This window comes from Tursiops truncatus, chromosome 11, assembly GCF_011762595.2.
Source record: "Tursiops truncatus isolate mTurTru1 chromosome 11, mTurTru1.mat.Y, whole genome shotgun sequence".
Lineage (NCBI taxonomy): Eukaryota > Metazoa > Chordata > Mammalia > Artiodactyla > Delphinidae > Tursiops > Tursiops truncatus.
The window spans coordinates 4308364-4329353 of record NC_047044.1 but is presented as its reverse complement, the minus strand read 5'-3'; the positions used below and the strand labels follow the sequence as shown (position 1 = coordinate 4329353).

The 20990-nt window shown below is 37.1% G+C and overlaps 1 protein-coding gene across 1 annotated transcript in view; it reads right to left on the bottom strand.

Moving 5' to 3' along the window:
• Positions 1–12753, bottom strand: part of SMC1B (structural maintenance of chromosomes 1B) — a 74557-nt gene extending 61804 nt beyond the window's left edge. Inside the window, exons 1-6 of the mRNA XM_019944565.3 lie at positions 12568–12753; positions 9419–9531; positions 9125–9328; positions 5796–6034; positions 3837–4095; positions 2747–2887 (exon numbers count right to left, since the gene is read on the bottom strand). Of these exons, the coding sequence (XP_019800124.2) occupies positions 2747–2887; positions 3837–4095; positions 5796–6034; positions 9125–9328; positions 9419–9531; positions 12568–12742 (1131 nt within the window). The 5' untranslated portion in view covers positions 12743–12753. The remainder of the gene's footprint in view (positions 1–2746; positions 2888–3836; positions 4096–5795; positions 6035–9124; positions 9329–9418; positions 9532–12567) is intronic.
• Between the last annotated feature and the right edge of the window lie 8237 nt (positions 12754–20990).

Sequence of the window (20990 nt, the reverse complement as noted above, 5' to 3'; positions counted from 1 at the left end):
CCATAAAAAAAAAAAAAAAAAAAAAATTAAACTTAAAGAGGGAGTAAAAATGTGAGGTTGTTAGAATGCAATGGAACTTAAGATATCAAAATAATCATATGTATATATGAATCATATATATTATGTGTTACATATGACATAACATGTTCATATATTATATATGAACCTCATGGTAACCACAAACCAAAAGCCTATGACAGATACACACAAAAAAAGAGGAAAGGAATCCAAATATAACACTAAAAATAGTCATGAAATCACAAGGGAAGAGGACAAAAGATGAAAGGAATAAAAGATAATTACAAAGTGACCCAAAAACAATGAACAAAATGGCAATGAGTACATACCTATCAGTAATTACTTTAAATGTAAATGGACTAAATGCTCCAATCAAAAGACATGGAGTTACTGAATGAATTTTTAAAAAATGTATATGCTGCCTACAGGAGACTCACTTCAGATCTAGCGACACACACAGACTGAAAGTGAGGGGATGGAATAAGGTACTCCATGCAAATGGAAACAAAAAGAAAGCTGAGGTGGCAATACTTATATCAGATAAAACAGTCTTTAAAACAATGATGGGCATTATTATATAATGATAAAGGGATCAAACCAACAAGAAGATATAACAATTTTAAGTATATATGTGCCCAACATAGGAGCACCTAAATACATAAAGCAAATATTAACAGAGATATAAAGGGAGAAATTGACAGATACACAAAAACAGGAGGAGACTTCAACACTCCAGTTACATCAATGGACAATTCATCCAGACAGAAAATCAATAAGGAAACACTGGCCTTAAACAGCTCATTAGATCAGATGAAATTAATAGATATATATATGACATTTCATGCCCAAACAGCAAAATAAACATTCTTTTCAAGTGCACTTAGAACATTCCCCAGGATAGATTGGATGCTAGGCCACAAAGCAAGTCACAATACATTTAAGAAAACTAAAATCATATCAAGAATCTTTTCTAACCACAACAGAGACTAGAAATCAACTACAAGGAAAAAACTGCCCAAAACACAAATATGTGGAGACTAAACAATTACTACTAAACAACCAATGGATTGATGAAGAAATCGAAGAAGAAATTAGCAAAAACACCAAGACAAATGAAAATACAATGATCCAAAATCTACGGAATGCAGCAAAAGCAGTTCTAAGAGGGAAGTTTATAGTGACCTAAAACTGAGGTAGCAGCTTTGAATGGGAGAAGATGTTTGCAATCAATATATATGATAAGGGGTTAACATCCAACATAGAAAGAACTCATACAACTCCACATAAAAAAAAAGACCTGGACTTCCCTGGTGGCGTAGTGGTTAAGAATCTCCCTGCCAATGCAGGGGACACAGGTTCGCTCCCAGGTCCGGGAAGATCCCACGTGCTGTGGAGCAACTAAACCCATGTGCCACAACTACTGAGCCTGCACTCTAGAGCCCACAAGCCACAACTACTGAGCCCACACGCCACAACTACTGAAGCCCGCACCCCGAGAGCCCGTGCTCCGCAACGAGAAGCCACTGCAGTGAGAAGCCCGTGCACCGCAATGAAGAGTAGCCTCTGCTTGCTACAACTAGAGAAAGCCTACACGCAGCAAAGACCCAATGCAGCCAAAAATAAATAAAATAAAATAAGTTTATAAAAAAAGAAAGACCTAATTAAAAAATGGGCAGGGTACCTGAATAGACATTTTTCCAAGGAAGACATATAGACAGCCAGCAGACACATGAAAAGATGCTCAACATCACTAGTCAGCAGGAAATGCAAGTCAAAACCACAATGAGATATCACCTCACCCCTGTCAGAATGGCTATTACAAAGAAAACAATAACAAGTGCCGGCGAGGATGTGGAGAAAAGTGAACTCTCTTACTGCTGGTGGGAATGTAAATTGGTGCAGCCACTATGGAAAACCTTATGGAGATTTCTCACAAAATTAAAAATTGAACTACCTTATGATCCAGCAATACCACTCCTGAATACTTATGCAAAGAAAACAAATACAATAATTAAAAAAGATATATGCACTCCCATGTTCACTGCAGTACTTTTTACAATAGCCAAGATATGGAAGCAACCTAAGTGTCCATCAATAGATGAATGGATAAAGATGTGGTATATTATATATACAGTGGAATGTTACTCAGCCATAAAAAATGACATACCTATCCTCATTGTTCAAATTAAGAAATCAAAGTTCAGAGAAGTGAAATGATTTACTTATACCAGCACAGGTCAGTGACAGGACAAGACTGGATGGAAGCCAGGTCTGCCTTACTCTAAGGCAGAACACTGTAATGCTGTCTTGATAGTTACCTCTCATGTAGACTATTAAGCTCCTCTTGGGCTATGTCCTTAATGTTTCCAAATGACTTTTCACCTGCATTATGATACTTGTTTTTTTCCTTTATCAACCCTCCTCCTAACCTCACTGGACTAACCTACATGTAAGAATAGACAATATCATCTGCCCACACCTATCATTATACAGGTGCACATAAAATGCTTACTGACTATATGAATGAAGACACTGTGTGTTTATATCTTAGACCATGAAAGAGCACCTAAATGATACAATACTAAGCAGTCTAACAGGTAATCCAGAAAATTTAATTAATTCCTTATGTCTGATGTAAATCCATTTATATACTGAAAAACCAATACAAAAAAGGGAATAAAATTTCATGAAAAATAATTCTAAGTCATTACTGCCCAAACCAAGGTACCTGAGCTTCCCCATGCCTCCTCTTTTCAAATGCCAGTCTTTCTTCATCAGCCTTTTGTTCCCACTGCAGCTTTTCCAATTGTTGGGTCATTATAGCCACTTTCTTTCTTACTTGTTCCTTAAGTTCTTTGTATTGATCCAGCTGTATAAAGAGCATTTAAACATTGCTAACTCACTTAAAGAAGCATGAGAGGAAATTCTTTATATGCTATCCTTCACTAGCTGATAATTAAACTTATCAAAATTATGTTTTATATAAATTAGGCCATAATTAGCCATTTTCTCTGGCTAAGATAGCATGAACGTAAAATGAACGTCTTCTTATTTAAAACTGTTTAGATAGATCAATAAGGTATTCAAAACCAACTCTATAAGGTCTCTGTAAGAAATTCTTAAAAGAGAAAGAGCATTAAAACTCATTAAAATTCTTAAAAAAGTTCAGAGAAAATTGTGTATTTTTCTATTTATACAGTCACAATTATTTTAGTATATATATTGTGATATAAGGTTATTATAAAATTAATGAAAGAGATAAATGACAAATTTAGTTGAGGGACTATTTGAAAACTCAATTATAAATTTTTGGATATCTACTATTGACTTATAATTAAATCTTATGTACTAAATGGATATTAATCACTTAACATTTTAAATAATCTTAAGGAATCAATTTCCCTTTTGTCAATTAAGTGATCATGTTTTCTTCACAGCCATATATTATCTGACTTTTAAGTTTTTACAATATTCATGAGGAAAAAAATGATTACCTTAAAAACATAAGAATATAATTTAATTACCTAACTTTTATTACAAAATGATACCCTGTAACCTTGGTTGAAGTATTTCCTATGACTTTAATTAACTCATAAATGTTATAATGTCATCTAATTTTATGAAGGAAAAATAGCCTACTGTAAAGATTAAATTTAGATTCTACAATAGGCTGAAAAATTTAAATCCTCATTAATTTAAATTCTGAGGAAAATCTCCTAAAATATCAGAAAGAGAGGTCATCCTTTAATTTTTTTCTAATTAAAAGGAAAAGCTGAAACAATAGAAACAAATAATTTCCCATATGTCAACTTTTTCACCTGACTGGCTTCTAGTTCAATGTCTCGCCCTTTACGTAAAATTTCTTCCTCAATCTGCTTTTCAAAACTTCTCCATGCACCATCTAAATCAACCAGCTCTGTCTCTAAGGCCTTTATGTCATCTTCCTGTTTAGAACATTGTTTTTCACTGTCCTTTATTGATTTCTTAGCCACATCTAACTTCTTGAGGTGGTGAGAAGTGTTTTCTTTAGCTTTAATGTATTGAGGCCTCTTCTGATTTAAAAGTGCTTCAAGAGATCTAAAAAGAAAAATAAAGTTTGCTTTAAAGGAAATTTAATTTTATAGTATATAAAGGGAAGAAGTTCTTTTGATCAAATTATACATTTAAAAAGAAACGATAAAAATTGACTTTCAGAGACTATGAGCGGATCAGTGGTTACCAGATGGCGGGGGAGAACCAAATAGGTGAAGCATAGGGGAATTATTTTTTTTAAATACATTTATTTATTTACTTATTTTTTGGCTACATTGGGTCTTCATTGCTGTGCTCGGGCTTTCTCTAGTTGCGCGAGTGGAGGCTACTCTGTTGCAGTGTGCAGGCTTCTCATTGCAGTGGCCTCTCTTTGTTGTAGAGCATAGGCTCTAGGCACGCGGGCTCCAGCAGTTGTGGCTCGCGGGCTCTAGAGCACAGGCTCAGTAGTTGTGGCTCACAGGCTTACTTGCTCCGCAGCATGTGGGACCTTCCTGGATCAGGGCTCGAACCTGTGTCCCCTGCGTTGGCAGGTGATTCTTAACCACTGCGCCACCAGGGAAGTCCCAGGGGAATTTTTTAAGAGTGATAAACTACTCTGTATGATACTGTAGTGGTGGACATATGACATCATGCATTTGTGAAAACTTACAGAAATTTACAGCACCAGGAGTGAATCTTAATGTATCAAATTAAAAAAAAAAATCATTTAGGAGGCCGAGGGATCCTAGACAGAATGTAGAATGTGACAAAAGAATCTAACTGTATTACAAATGTATGAAACAACCTTATTGAAGAGGGTGGGGGGAAACGTGCTAACCTAAGTAACTCTGGAAATGAGTAGAGGCCACAAAACTAAAAGCAAAAGGGATTGTACATAAGCCTTGTACTCTAGTTGATAAAGTTGCTTCCCACAAGGATATGGGTTAATAATTCTTATATTGCCATACACGATTACTGGAATTGAACAATTAAGCAAATGGATGGGAGACTGTGGAACCCAGATTTCTTACTGTTGGAATAGGTGGTTACAGATAAGCAAGAAAAGGTCAACATCAATAACGATATGGGACTTCTCTGGTGGTCCAGTGGTTAAGACTCTGCACTCCCAATGCAGGGGCATGCATTTGATCCCTGATTGGGGAACTAAGATCCTATATGCCGCGTGGTGCAGCCAAAACAAACAAACAAAAATAATAATGATGTCATGCTGATACTATGATATCTTAGATAGATGATATGTCATATAACATATATGATATATATTTTTTAAGTTTTGGTATAGCCACTTTATTTATTTATTGTCCACATCATGCAGCTTGTGGGATTTTAGTTCCCTGACCAGGGATCGAACGGGGCCCTCAGCAGTGAGAGTGCAGTCGTAACCACTGGACCACCAGGGAATTCCTCATATATGATATTTGACATCCCTGATATAATGTGATGATAACGGCATTTTACCTCTGTGGTCTTCTTCCCCCAAACCCATAAACGCTAATTATGAGAAAACTAACAGACAAATCCTAATTGAGATACTAAAAATATAAGATGTTATAAGTGAGAGAAATTGAGTGTGGGGAATATGGGAACTCTCTGTACTATCTTTAGAATTTTTTCTGTATATCTAAAAGTATTTCAAAGTAAAAAAGTTTACTTAAAAGATCAACTTTCAAAGTGTCACTTATATTTTTATTTTTTCTATCAATCTACATAAAATCCAACTGTTAATAACTATCTTGAAAACTCACTTTAATTCTTTTTCTGTTTGTTGCAGTTGTCTGCTTAACATTCCATGTTCCTTCTTCTTGGCTTTAACTGTGTTTTCATGACTAGAAAGAGACTCTTTTGTGACACTCAAATCCTTATTCACACGCTCTAACTCACTGTTTAGAAAAGAAATTTTTTTCTCATTGTGATACAGTTGGAAAAGCTGCAGTTGTATCTTGCTTTTTTTCAGTTCTTCAAGGAGACTCTGGTAACGTTCTGCCTATAAAACAGTACAATTCAACAACAGTTAAAAGGGAGTATATTTTACATTGACCTTTCATAAACTCAACTAGAGTGCCAACAAATGATCCCTAATGAATTTTTATTTTCATCATTAACAAATGTTATTCTTGCCAAAAGTACCATTATTTGGAGAAGGCTTCTGCATATGCTTCTACAATAAACCAGTAAAGGACTTTATTTATTTTCTAAAATTTCTTTCTTTCTTTATTTTTGGCTGAGTTGGGTCTTTGTTGTGGTGCACGGGCTTCTCATCTCAGTGGCTTCTCTTGTTGTGGAGCACAGGCTCTAGGCATGCGGGCTTCAGTAGTTGAGGCTCACGGGCTCTAGAGCTCAGGCTCAGAAGTTGTGGCGCATGGGCTTAGTTGCTCCGTGGCATGTGGGATCTTCCCGGACCAGGACACGAACCTGTGTCCCCTGAACTGGCAGGCGGATTCTTAACCGCTGCGCCACCAGGGAAGCCCAGTAAAGGATTTTATATTCATGCACTCAGTGGTATGGTAGTAAGAACCATGAAGGGCCACCCACTAACCGAGTCCTGTCCCATTTTTGTCTTGACCTCAGAGTTTGGCAAGCATGTCTGACATCAGCTTCCTCATTTGTAAACTGAAGGAAGTTATATGACTTTTAAGGTCCCCAGAGACTTTAAATTCAATGATTCCAGGTAAAATTCCTTCTATAGGATGTAATTTTTTCTAGGAATAGAACTAATAGGACTATTTTAAAGTTCTAAGTTATATGTGAGATGGAAGAATTTCTTTAGTATTTGTGCTATTAATAAAGAAATAAAGGAAAGTGCTGCCTTAAGAGGAAAGCTCTTAATCAATGAAATATTCCAAGTACTGGGTAAACGGTCATCTGCCAGGATGTTGTAAAAAATAACTGGGAAGGTGGACTACTCTAACTGTCCTTATAATTTTTAAAGGTCTTCAATTCTACACTGCTGTAAGCTGTTTGAGTATATTATGCATACTATAGTTTGACTTTCACTTAACACCACCCCTTTCTACTGACAAAACCAAGGACATACACATACATACAAAAATGTGAAGAAAACAGAGAAACATCACTAATAAGGAACACATCCACTTTTCATTTATTTCTTCAAATATTTATTAATTGCCTATTGTGTGCCAAGCCCTCTTCTATGTACTGGAAATATAGTAGAAAACAAGATCGAAACAGTCTCTGCTCTTGTAAGTTTATAATCTAGTAATTTTAATGGGGCAGGGAGGGAAGAAGAGGAGTCAGAGATGAAATAAGCAAACAAATAATACACAAGATAATTTCATACAGCAAAATATGCTACAAAATAGGGACTTCCCTGGTGGTCCAGTGGGTAAGACTCCATGCTCCCAATGCAGGGGGCTCAGGTTCGATCTCTGGTCGGGGAACTAGATTCTGAATGCATGCCGCAACTAAGAAGTCCACGTGCCACAGCTTAAAAAAAAAAAAAGATCCTACATGCCGCAACTAAGACTCGGTGCAGCCAAAATAAATAAATAATAAATCTTAAAAAAAAAATGCTACAAAAGAAACAAAATAGAGTAATGCAATAGTACCAGGGAAGGGATGCTAATTTAGATTGGGGGCGTGGACAGCAAATGCCTGCCTGAGTAAATGGCTTTTTTATGAAAACTTGAATGAGAGTACCAGCCATGTAAAAATCAGGTGTACAACTATCTAGGGAGAGGAAATAGCAAAAGCTCCAGGATAGAAGGGAGCATGGTGTTTCCAATAAATAATAAAGGTCAGTGTGGTAGGAGAGTAGAGGAAGTTAAAGCTTCAGCGGTGAACAAGGGGCAGATCAGCAGGCTGGAAAGGGAGACTAGATTCTCAGTGCAATAGGAAGCACTGCTCTCGAAGAGATTTTATGCAAGACAAAATCTGATTTGTATTTGAAAAAGATTACTCTAAAGGCAAACAGTTATCAACAATATACAAGGCACTACATTAGACATTGTGAAGGGCACCAAGAACTACCACAGAGGGACTTTCCTGGTGGCGCAGTGGTTGGGAATCCGCCTGCTAATGCAGGGGACACGGGTTTGAGCCCTGGTCCAGGAAGCCCCCACATGCCGCGGAGCAACTAACCCCACGAGCCACAACTATTGAAGCCCACGCACCTTGAGCCCTTGCCCCACAGCAAGAGAAGCCTGCGCACTGCAACGCAGAGTAGCCCCCGCTCGCCACAACTAGAGAAAGCCTGAGCGCAGCAACGAAGACCCAACGCAGGCAAAAAATTAATTAATTAATTTAAAAAAAAAAAAAGAAAGAACTACCACAGAATGGCATTCACAAAGTGTGGCTATGGCCTCCTAGAGTTTTACAGTTTCACTCTTTAACGAAACCCCTGAGGTCAAAACTAGTTTCATAATAATACTCAGATTTTATTTGCCTTTTTCACTGTGTTGACATCTGCACTGATGCTGTAAAAGCCAATGGAGGGTAAAGCTGCTAGGTCTTAGCACAAGTAAGATTTAATACAGAAGCAGATATGAGAATTCATCTGTCTTCTATTAAGCCAGATATTAAGGAGATTATAAAAAGGTAAAACAATACCACTCTTCTAATTATTTGGTTTTAGAAAACTCAGTTATTTTTCATAAAAATATGTTACTTATGTTAATATGAAATGAGTTTATTATTATTTTTACACTAATCATTAAAATATATTTTTTAAATGTCTCAGTTTTAATTTTAAATACAATACATATAAATAGATACAACCCACATGAACAGAAACTCTTCGGGGTCCTCAATAATTTTTAAAGTATAAGAGGACAAGATCCAAAAGTTTGAGAGCCTCTGCAATGTAAGATATAAATCCCTCAAGTTTAATTTTAGTTGGGAAAATCAGACATCTTTGCAGTGCAGGTTGTCCTGCCTATTTGGGAGAAAAAACCCGAACAGTGGAAAATACATCAAAAAGTTTATCTCTGATGAATAATGGGCTTTATTTGTCTTATGTTATTAAAAGAATCTTTTTAGTAACCCCACACCAATACCTACAATTCTAACACAAAGTTTTTGTATCCAACACTTAATTAGTTACATCATGACACCTTACCTCTTCCTTCTCTAATTTTGCATGTTTACGCTCTGCAGCTACATTTTTTTTCTTATTAAAATTAAACTGTGCATCTTCTTCGGCTTTCTGTAACTTTCTTTTCTTTTCCTCATATTCTCCTATAAGCTCTCCTGAAGTGCTGATTTCCTCAAAAAACTGCGTTCTTTCTTTGGGTTTTTTCAGTGAAATTGACTCCACAGTTCCCTTTTAAAAATAGTTAAGCACACCAACATATAAAATATAATGATATATTTTCAAAATCACGAATAAAATAAAATACTACAAGCTATTTACCTGAAAAACTAGACAGTTCCGTGCTTTGACTATTATGCCTATCTTTTCTAACTCTGTGATATAAGCAGAACGACTCACAGGACTATCATTAAAACAATATTCTGAGCATCCCCCTAAAATAAAAGAATAAAGGCTGTTATAGGAAGTATAAATACCAGACATATATCAACAACTACTGAAAGCTTAATAAAATTTTTTTCTTACTGAAATAGCCAGTTATGCAATAATATACATGTTAATAAATGCATTTAATCAGTCAACAAATATTGAGTGTCTACTACATGCCAAGGAGTGCTCTACAGCGGTGAACATAACAGATGTCTGACCTCAAGGAGCTTATATCCTAATAATGGAGACAGACAAAAATGAGATATGTAAGTAAAATGACTATCATGCGAGGAAGTGTTAAGTGCTAAGGAGTAAAGTAGAGGTAGGAAGGGGGTGTGGTAGTCTCTGTGTAGGAGAAAGAGGCATTGAAATTTTAAATAGGATGCTGGAATGGTCTGAATGTTTGTGTCCCCACTAAATTCATATGATGAAATCCTAACCCCAAAGGTGATGGTGTTAGAAGGTGAGGCCTTTGGGAGGTGATTAGGTCATGACAGAGGAGCCCTCATGAATGGTATTAGTGTGCTTATAAAAAGATCCTACAAGGCTCCCTAGTCCCATCCACATGTGAGGATACAATGAAAAGTCTGCACAGAAGAGAGCCTTCATCCAACCATGCTGGCACCCTAAGCTTATATTTTTAGTCCCCAGAACTGTGAGAAATAACTTTCTATAGTTTATAAGCTAAGAAGTCTGTGGTATCTTATTATAATAATGGACTAAGACAGATGAGCTGGGAAGAAGAACAGAGCTGGAGGCATCACACTTCCTGATCTGAAGTTACATTACAAAGCCACAGTAATCAAAGCAGTGTGGTATTGTCATAAAAACATACAGAACAATGGAATAGAATAGAGAGACCAGAAAGAAATCTAAGCATCTATAGTTAACTGATCTTCAACAAAGGTGCCAAGAACACACAATGGGGAAAAGACAGTCTCTTCAATAAATAGTGTTGGGAAAACTGGATATCCACATGCAGAAGAATAAAATTGGACCCTTATACAAAATGGACACCATACACAAAAATTAACTCAAAATGGATTAAAGACTTAAATGTAATACCTGAAACTATGAAACTACTAAAAGAAAACATAGGGAAAAAGCTTCCTGACATTGCTCTGGGCAACGATTTTTTTGGATATGATACCAAAAGCACAAGCAACAAAAGCAAAAATAGACAAGTGGAATTGTATCAAACTGAAAAGCTTCTACACAGCAAGGGAATCAATCAACAGAGTGCAAAAGGTAACCTACAGAATGGGAGAAAATATTTTGGAACCACTTATCTGACAGGGGTTAATATCCAAAATGAATAAGGAATTCATATAACTCAACAGCAAAAAACCAAATAACCCAATTTAAAAATGGGCAAAGAACCTGAATAGATATTTCTCAAAAGTTGACATACAGATGGCAAACAGGTATGTTAAAGGGTGCTCAATAGTAGGAATCACCAGCAAAATGCAAATCAAAACCAGAATGAGATATCACCTCACACCTATCAGAATCAAAAAGACAAAAGACAAGTGTTGGTAGGATGTGAAGAAAAGGGAACCCTTGACTACTGTTGGTGGGAATATAAATTGGTACAGTCACTATGGAAAACAGTATGAAGATTCCTAAAAGAATTAAAAATAGAACTACCTTATGAGCCAGCAATCCCACTTCTGAGCATATATACAAAAAAAATGAAATCTGTACCTTGAAGAGTTATTTGCACTCCTATGTTCATTGCAACATTATTCACAATAACTAAGATATGGAAACAACCTAAATGTCTTTCAATGGATGGCTGGATACAGAAAATGTAGGAATATTATTCAGCCTTAAAAAAGAAGGAAATCCTGCCATTTGTGACATCATGGATGAACCTGGAGGACATTATGGTAGTGAAATAAGCCACATACAGAAAGACAAGTATTGAATGATCTCATCTATATGTGGAATCTAAAACAGTTAAACTCATAGAAGCAGAGAGAAGAATGGTGGTTGCCAGGGGCTTGGGGGAGGGGGAAATGGAGAGATGCGGGTCAAGGGGTACAAAGTTTCACTTATGCAAGATGAGTAAGTTCTGGAGATCTAAGTATAGCAATGTGACTATGGTTAACAATACTGTATAGTATAGTTCAAATTTGCTAGGAGGGTAGATCTTAAGTGTTCACACACACACAGAAAATAGTAACCGTGTGAGGTGATACATATGTTAATTAGCTTGATTGTGGCGATTATTTCACAATGTATATTAAAACATCAAGTTATACAATTTGAACATATACAATTTTTATTTGTCAATTATACCTCAATAAAGATGGGAAAAAATAAATTTATGATGGTTTATTAAGTAAATAGAGTAAGCTAGGGACTCTGACTGAGATGGAGATTTTTTGATAAAAAAACTCCAAGAAAGTGAGAAAACTAACCAATGAAAATATCTAAGTGATAAAGTGGTGAAATACTTAAATTATGCACTAAGGTATATGTACATAATAATAAGTATTTCTAAAATTATCTGTGATTGAAGTTGAGGAAAGTTAATAAGAGTATTTATACATTAGAACATTAGAACCATGTTGTAGTGGCAGACTGAAAACAACAAAAAACAAAACCAAGAAACGTCTACTTACAGAGGCTCTGTAAACTCCCAGCATAAATAGAAAAAATATATATACATAACTCTCAATCTTGTTTACTCAGGAAATACAGGGATTCATGAATAAATCATAACAAAATACAAAGTCAAACATTTCACACAATTTGCTTTTTGGTGGTAGGAAAAACTTCCTAAACAAACCAAAAATACGCATTTAGTTAGTTCATCACTAGGAAAACCAGAGATAAATGTAAACAAAGAACCTCAGGAAGGACTTTTATGACATCACCGTCTTTGAGGTAGACTCCCTCCTTCATTTTAGCCGAATAACCAGGGAGAAAAATGCTACTTGACAGTAGGGGAATTTGAATAAATATGTCTGCTTAAAGAAAAGTCCGGTGTAGAATCAAACAGGTTCTATTACTTGCTACCCAAGATAAAAAAATACCTCGGATAGTCCTTGCAAATGTTTTCTCTTCTCCACTTTCTTCCACGTATACAATTTTTACACTTGCAGAAGAAGAAACAGGTTTTCCAATATGTGCTCCATGAATAAGTTCTTGAATAGTTTTCACTCTTAAATTAGCTATTTTTTCTCCCATTACAAAACTAAGTGCATCCATTACATTAGATTTTCCTGGGGAAGGAGAGAAAAAGTTATTTATTCTTAATGATGAAAAACCTTGCCCAGAGCCAAAGAAACCGGGCTACCAAGGGCCAATACACGTATCTAAATAGTACTGTCTTTTTTGTATTCAAAAGGCATGTGACGGAACAATTTTATGTAGATAACTGGTTTCTATGTAGCTATGGTAGAGTATTAAGTTATCTAAATGTAAGGATCTATACATGGATCTAAGCCCCAGCTCTCTCCCACTATTAAGTATCATACCATGGCAAATCACTTAACTTCTCTGAATTTCAGTTATCCCCACTTTATAAATTTTAAGTGTCACATATTTTTAAAAAATGGCTACCTCCAGGATTTTCCCAAAGGCTAGACTAGGGTTGCTAGAACATTTATGATTGGTATGTGTTGGTAGTGCAGAAAAGTTATATAGCATGTCCAAGCTTGCTATCTGCTGAAAGTCCTGCTTACAAGGTTAGCTGGCATCATGGGATTGGGATTTGGATTCTGTGAGGGTTTCCACCACTTTCTGATAAGAATGTTGCACTGTGCCTAAACTGTTTATATAAACAATATGATTTATGCTGAATACTTGCTTTCTTTGTAGGGGTCTGGAATTTTGGTATGTGCTAGGCAGAGGTGCTTATGTGACCATTTCCCAATAAAAACCCTACGGGTTGAGTCTTTAATGAGGTTCTTCGGTAAACAACATCTCACAATGTGTTGTCACAACTCGCTGCTGGAGGAATTAAGCCTGTCCTGTGTGACTCCACTGGGGGAGGATTCATGGAACCTTGCACCTGGTTTCCTCAGAGTTCCTCATGTGCCTTTTCCCTTTGCTGAGTTTGCTTTGTTTCCTTTTGCTGTTATGAGTAACAGTCCTGGGTACAACTATATGCTGAGTCCTGGGAGTCCTCCTAGTGAAACTGGGGGTAGTCTTGGGGACTCCCAACTCAAATGGCAAACTGTTCTCCAACCATGAGCCGATAGTTTAAGACAATTTCCAAGGTGCAACGTCATTTCAGCTACTACCATCTGTACGTAATTTTCTTTCTTTTTCACATTCGTTCCCTCATATCCACAAGCAGTTTAAATTTCTAGTGCCCAAAGCAGGGAAAGTAACATAAACAAGAGAATACTGCCAATCACTGGAAATATGGCTTAGTTTTAGAAGTTCATGATCTTTCTAAAAAGAACTAGAAGTGGTTAAAAATGCTGCAAATGTATTTAACTAAGTCTCAGTTAACTAACAGGTATGAAACATGGCTTTTTTGGGTTAACTGATAATCTGCAGATTGAGAGCTATTGTAAGATGGTTACATATATAGGACCAAACGAACAATTGAATTATTAAGTCTGACAGTAACAGAATTAAACAGAAACTGGTTTGGGTCAATCCTTATTGAAAGTCTGCCTAAAATAAACACTTCCCCATCCAAATTCATTTATTACATTAATTCTTTTGTGTGCTAGGTCATAAGGATACAGTAAAAGAACAAGAGAGATACAACTCTGTCTAATGAATGTTATAATCTATTAAGAAAGTCAAACAATAAACAAAAAAGAATTATATATTGTAAGTATCATGAGGAAACAAACTGAGTGATGAAATAGAGGGTAACTGGGAGAGGTAACTTCAGATAGGATGGTCAGGAAACATTTGTTAAGTGCCTAGCTTAACAACCACCTGTTGGCAAAAATGAATGAATTAATGAACCAAGTTAAGTTTTGTAATGGTCAGAGCAGGAACCTCTGCTATAAATAATTCAAAACCAACATCAGGAAAATAATAATTCTGGAAGAGTTACCTTTTAGACTATCATCACTTGATGAAGATGAACCAAATATTCAAAGACATAAAAATTACAGTATCACTCTCCCATCTCAAAACCTCAATATTTGCCACTCATTTGCCCTCTTAGCAACAGCTGGTAAGTCCCTTTTATTTTTTAATTAATTAATTAATTTATTTTTGCGTGTTGGGTCTTCGTTTCTGTGCGAGGGCTTTCTCTAGTTGTGGCAAGCGGGGGCCACTCTTCATCGCGGTGCATGGGCCTCTCACTATCGCGGCCTCTCTTGTTGCAGAGCACAGGCTTCAGACGCGCAGGCTCAGTAGTTGTGGCTCACGGGCCTAGTTGCTCCGCGGCATGTGGGATCGTCCCAGACCAGGGCTCAAACCTGTGTCCCCTGCATTAGCAGGCAGACTCTCAACCACTGCGCCACCAGGGAAGTCCCATAAGTTCCTTTTTGATTTCAGCTCTGCGTATCTCTTCCAATCTGCTCCTTCTTTACCATCCTTCTAGTTATTTAAGTACTCCTTACTCCCAAAAGCCTCCTAGCTGGACTCAACCTTCACTCTCTTGCCTCTTCAAATGCATTCATTCATTCTACAAACATTTATAGAACACCTATTAATCAGGCATTCTCCTAAGTACTCAGGCTAAAAAGAAACAGTATGTAGAATTTTCCCCTAAGGTACTTACAGTGGGGAATATGATCAATTTTTATTGAACCCCATTTTGTGCCAGACACTCCACATCTATTATTTTATTCAGTCTTTGCAATAATCCTATGAGATAGATATTTAATTTGCATTTCATAAGTAAAAAAGCAGAGGCTCAAAGTCAAACAAATCATGTTTTGGGGTTAGGCGTCTGATTCCAAAATCTATACTCTTCCCACTAAAAGGAGGAAATTATAACTTACTATAGTAAGTTCTAAGATAAAATTAACACAAAGAACTATGAAGCATTTAAGAGAAGCACTAACGACTGGAGACTCTGAGTAGACTCTGCAGGAGATAATTCTGGGCTAAGTTTTAAAGAGTAAGTAGAAGTTTGGGGAGGCAGTGCTGAAGGTAAACATAACCACTCCAGGAAAAGATGATAGCTTGATCATTAGTACAAATGGGAAAGCAAGGTACCATTCCAGTGAGAAAAGGGTAAGTAATAATACAGAGGTGGAGCAAAGCTTACAAGGTTGGAAATGATAAGAGAGAAATAAACTTCATGCTGAAGATTATTTGAAGCCATAAAGGATTTTAGGAATAGCAGTGATGCTTTCAGATACATTTTATAAGGATTTCTAAGATAACAACCCACCAGAAAAATGAGCAAAGAACATAAAAGGGCAATTCAGAGAAACAGAAATACAAAAGGCCCTTAACCATATGAAAAGACACTTGAGCTCAGTCATAATAAGAGAAATGTAAATTAAAACTGTTTTGACTACCATTTCTCACTTACTAGACTGGCAAAAATCCAAAATTTTGAAAACATATTCTTAAACAGGACCTCTCATTAAATGACTGTTGGGAGTACAAAATGGTACAACCACTATGGGGGTGATTTGGCAATAGCTACTAAATTATAACTTAGCTCTTGAACCAGCAATTCCACTTCTGGAAATCTATCTCCCTGATACATGTGCAAAACTACACAATGGCAAATACACAATTATACAATTATAAGTCATTTCTAACAGAAGTAGATTGGAAACAACTTAAGTGTCCAAAAATTAAAGGACCACTTGAAATAACTATGTAGCCACACAATGGAGAATTACACAGCAACAAGAGAACAGAAGAGGAAGTGGGAAATGAAAAAAGAAAAGTACATAACAGCATATATAGCAAAAAACCAAATACGAACTTTTACTTAAAGAAAAAGTGTGGGGTTGGGAATAACAATACACACATATTTCCTAGCATTTGCATAAAGAAACACTGAAGGATAATCAAATTAATGGTTATGTATAGAAGGTGAAGAAGAGCGGGACACAGAAACTGAGTTGGACCCCTTCTGTTTGCCTCACCCTGCTTCTGCCTTTATCCACAAGCTCTCATGCCTTTGAGCTTCTAGTTGGATTTGGCCAATGGAGAGCCCTGGCAGGAGGGAAGAAGGGAAAAGAGTGAGGTCAGGGTATTTACTTCCCTATTTTCCTCTGTAAGGTGGCTTCTGACTTGCTGTGCCCTTCAACACCAGGTCACTGGCTTTTTGAAGCTCCTTGTGGGTTCCTTCCTCTCTGAGCCTTGGGGTGGCAGCAGCTCCACTGCTGCTAGCTGTGTGATCCCTCTATTCATTGGGATTCCTCTACAGCCCTCCCACACCTTTGTAATTAGTCCCTTTGTAAATAAATCTTCCTCAAACTGTCCTAATTTGAGTGTGCCACTTGTTTCCTGTTGGGACCCTGACAGATACAGGGAGCAGGGGTAGAAGCAAGATTTCTGTGTATACTTTTCCATAGAGTTTTGACCTTTAAAGTATGTATATGCATTCCTGATTTTTAAAAAAAAAACCTAAATTGAAAAAATCCCATAAATGAAAACAATCACAAACAAGTAAACTTAACTGAATATTAAATTGGTAACACAGGCATACTGAGAAATGATTTATTTCAAGGGACTTCAGATCACAGAATTCTGACTGTACGTTCTTAGTAGGATCCATTCTAAGAACCAAAATGAAGTACAAAGGAATTTCAAATTTCCTTCAGTTGCTTTATCATTTATAATGTTATGGTGGTTTAAGACAGTTTTCTTTATATTTTAAGTTAACGCAAATAAGTAATTATATTAGTCATATTAGGAAATAAGATTTTCAGAGTAAGAAAAAATATTCACAATGACAAAAAGCAAGAAACAGTGAAAACACAGTTAAAAGTGAATGGAGGGACTTCCCTGGTGGTGCAGTGGTTAAGAATCCACCTGCCAATGCAGGGGACACGGGTTCGAGCCCTGCTCCAGGAAGATCCCACATGCCGTGGAGCAACTAAGCCCATGCGCCACAACTACTTAGCCTGCGCTCTAGAGCCCACGAGCCACAACTACTGAGCCCACGCACCTAGAGCGCCCATGCTCCGCAACAAGAGAAGCCACTGCAATGAGAAGCCCGCGCACCACAACGAAGAGTAGCCCCTGCTTGCCACAACTAGAGAAAGCCTGCGCACAGCAACGAAGACCCAATGCAGCCTAATTAATTAATTAATTTTTTTTTAAAGTGAATGGAAAAATATCAGCATGAACTCAAATTTTAAAAATTACTGTAACATGAAAAGATGTTCAAAATCATATTAGTAATTAGGAAAAAGCAAATCAAAACTATAATGAAATATCACTTCACATCAACTAGGATGGCTAAAAGAAATCACACAAACAATAATAAACAACTGCTGGTGAAGATGTGGAGAAATCTGAACCCTTATTCATTGACAATGGAAATGTAAAGCCAGACACAAAGCGCCACATATTGTATGATTCCATTTATATGAAATGTCCAGAACAGGCAAATCCATAGTGACAGAAAGTAGATTAGTGGTTGCCAGGGAGTGGGTAGAGAGGAGATAATGGGGAATGATTACTAATGGGTACAAGGTTTCTGTTTGGGATAATGAAAATATTCTAGAATTAGATAGTGATGATGGTTATACAACTCTATGAATATACTAAACATCACTGAAGTGTACACTTTAAAAGGATGAATTTTATGATATGCAAATGACATTTCAATAAAGCTGTTATTATTAAAAAAAAGAACAAATCTGAAAAAGCACTTTATGCATTTTCTAGCCCCATCCTCTGAAATGACCCAGAACCACTGTTACCCAAAGGCACTGAATATTCTAGTTCCCAGATGGCGGTCTTTAATACCTTAACTTCTAAAAAAAAACCAGAAATCATTGGAGAAGTGGCTACTTCCAAGTCTGAGGCAGAGAAAACTGAAGATAAGCCTGAAAACTGGGACATCTTACGTTAGAAAGCAAGGAAGCTTTCAAATATTAATGAGGTCATGACCAAAGGACACAGGAGGCAGCTTGAAGGAACTCCCACTGATTAAAGTTATGAAAATCTGAGCATCACAAAGAATGATTTTGGTGGATTAAAAACACAGTGTACCGGGCTTCCCTGGTGGCACAGTGGTTAAGAACCTGCCTGCCAATGCAAAGGACACGGGTTCGAGCCCTGGCTCGGGAAGATCCCACATGCCGCAGAGCAACTAAGCCCGTGCGCCACAACTACTGAGCCTGAGGTCTAGAGCCCGCAAGCCACAACTACTGAGCCCACATGCCACAACTACTGAAGCCTGTGTGCCTAGAGCCCGTGCTCCGCAACAAGAGAAGCCACGACAATGAGAAGCCTGCACACGGCAACAAAGAGTAGCCCGCACTCACCACAACTAGAGAAAGCCTGCGCACAGCAATGACGACCCAACACAGCTAAAAATAAATAAATTTATAAAAAAACAAAACAAAACACACTGCACCAATGAAAATCTAGGTGTCCTTTTTTTTTTCTTTTTTAACAGTATCCACCTTGTGAGCTGCTCAGTTTTCTCTGCTTCTCCTTGCTCAAGAGTAGGACAGAAGCGAATACATCTGTGAAGCAAAATGAGTGTCTTCAGCTGAGCAGGCAGCAAGAAAGGGAGGATCACTTGGGAAGTTCTTCAATGCCTGATTAAGCTGTGCCAAGTTCAGAAATAGTTTGCTGACCCCTGCTCTAGACTCAGAAATGGAATGTTGCATAGATGACAAGAGAGAAAAATAATAGGATTTAAAAGAAAGGTGAAGACAGCAGAAGCAAGAACAACTACAATCCTGCAGCCTGTGGAACAAAAACCACATTCACAGAAAGATAGACAAGATGAAAAGGCAGAGGGCTATGTACCAGATGAAGGAACAAGATAAAACCCCAGAAAAACAACTAAATGAAGTGGAGATAGGCAACCTTCCAGAAAAAGAATTCAGAATAATGATAGTGAAGATGATCCAGGACCTCGGAAAAAGAATGGAGGCAAAGATCAAGAAGATGCAAGAAATGTTTAACAAAGACCTAGAAGAATTAAAGAACAAACAAACAGAGATGAACAATACAATAACTGAAATGAAAACTACACTAGAAGGAATCAATAGCAGAATAACTGAGGCAGAAGAACAGATAGGTGACCTGGAAGACAGAATGGTGGAATTCACTGCTGCGGAACAGAATAAAGAAAAAAGAATGACAAGAAATGAAGACAGCCTAAGAGACCTCTGGGACAACATTAAGCGCATCAACATTCACATTATAGGGTCACAGAAGGAGAAGAGAGAGAGAAAGGACCTGAGAAAATATTTGAAGAGATTATAGTTGAAAACTTCCCTAACGTGGGAAAGGAAATAGCCACCCAAGTCCAGGAAGCACAGAGAGTCCCATACAGGATAAACCCAAGGAGAAACATGCCAAGACACATAGTAATCAAATTGGCAAAAATTATGGCAAAAATTAAAGACAAAGAAAAATTATTGAAAGCAGCAAGGGAAATACGACAAATAACATACAAGGGAACTCCCATAAGGTTAACAGCTGATTTCTCAGCAGAAACTCTACAAGCCAGAAGGAAGAAGCATGATATACTTAAAGTGATGACAGGCAAGAACCTACAACCAAGATTACTCTACCCGGCAAGGATCTCATTCAGATTCAATGGAGAAATCAAAAGTTTTACAGACAAGCAAAAGCTAAGAGAATTCAGCACCACGAAAGCAGCTCTACAACAAATGCTAAAGGAACTTCTCTAAGTGGGAAACACAAGAGAAGAAAAGGACCTACAGAAACAAACCCAAAACAATTAAGAAAATGGTCTTAGGAACATACGTATCGATAATTACCTTAAACATGAATGGATTAAATGCTCCAACCAAAAGACACAGGCTTGCTGAATGGATAAAAAAACAAGACAGCATATATATGCTGTCTACAAGAGACCCACTTCAGACCTAGGGACACATACAGACTGAAAGTGAGGGGATGGAAAAAGATATTCCATGCAAATGGAAATCAAAAGAAAGCTGGAGTAGCAATACTCATATCAGATAAAATAGACTTTAAAGAATGTTACAAGAGACAAGGAAGGACACTACATAATGATCAAGGGATCAATCCAAGAAGAAGATATAACAATTATAAATATATATGCACCCAACATAGGAGCACCTCAATACATAAGGCAACTGCTAACAGCTATAAAAGAGGAAATCGACAGCAACACAATAATAGTAGGGGACTTTAAAACCTCACTTATACCAATGGACAGAGCATCCAAAATGAAAATAAATAAGGAAACAGAAGCTTTAAATGACACAACAGACCAGATAGATTTAACTGATATTTATGACATTCCATCCAAAAACAGCAGATTACACTTTCTTCTCAAGTGCGCACAGAACATTCTCCAGGACATATCATATCTTGGGTCACAATTCAAGCC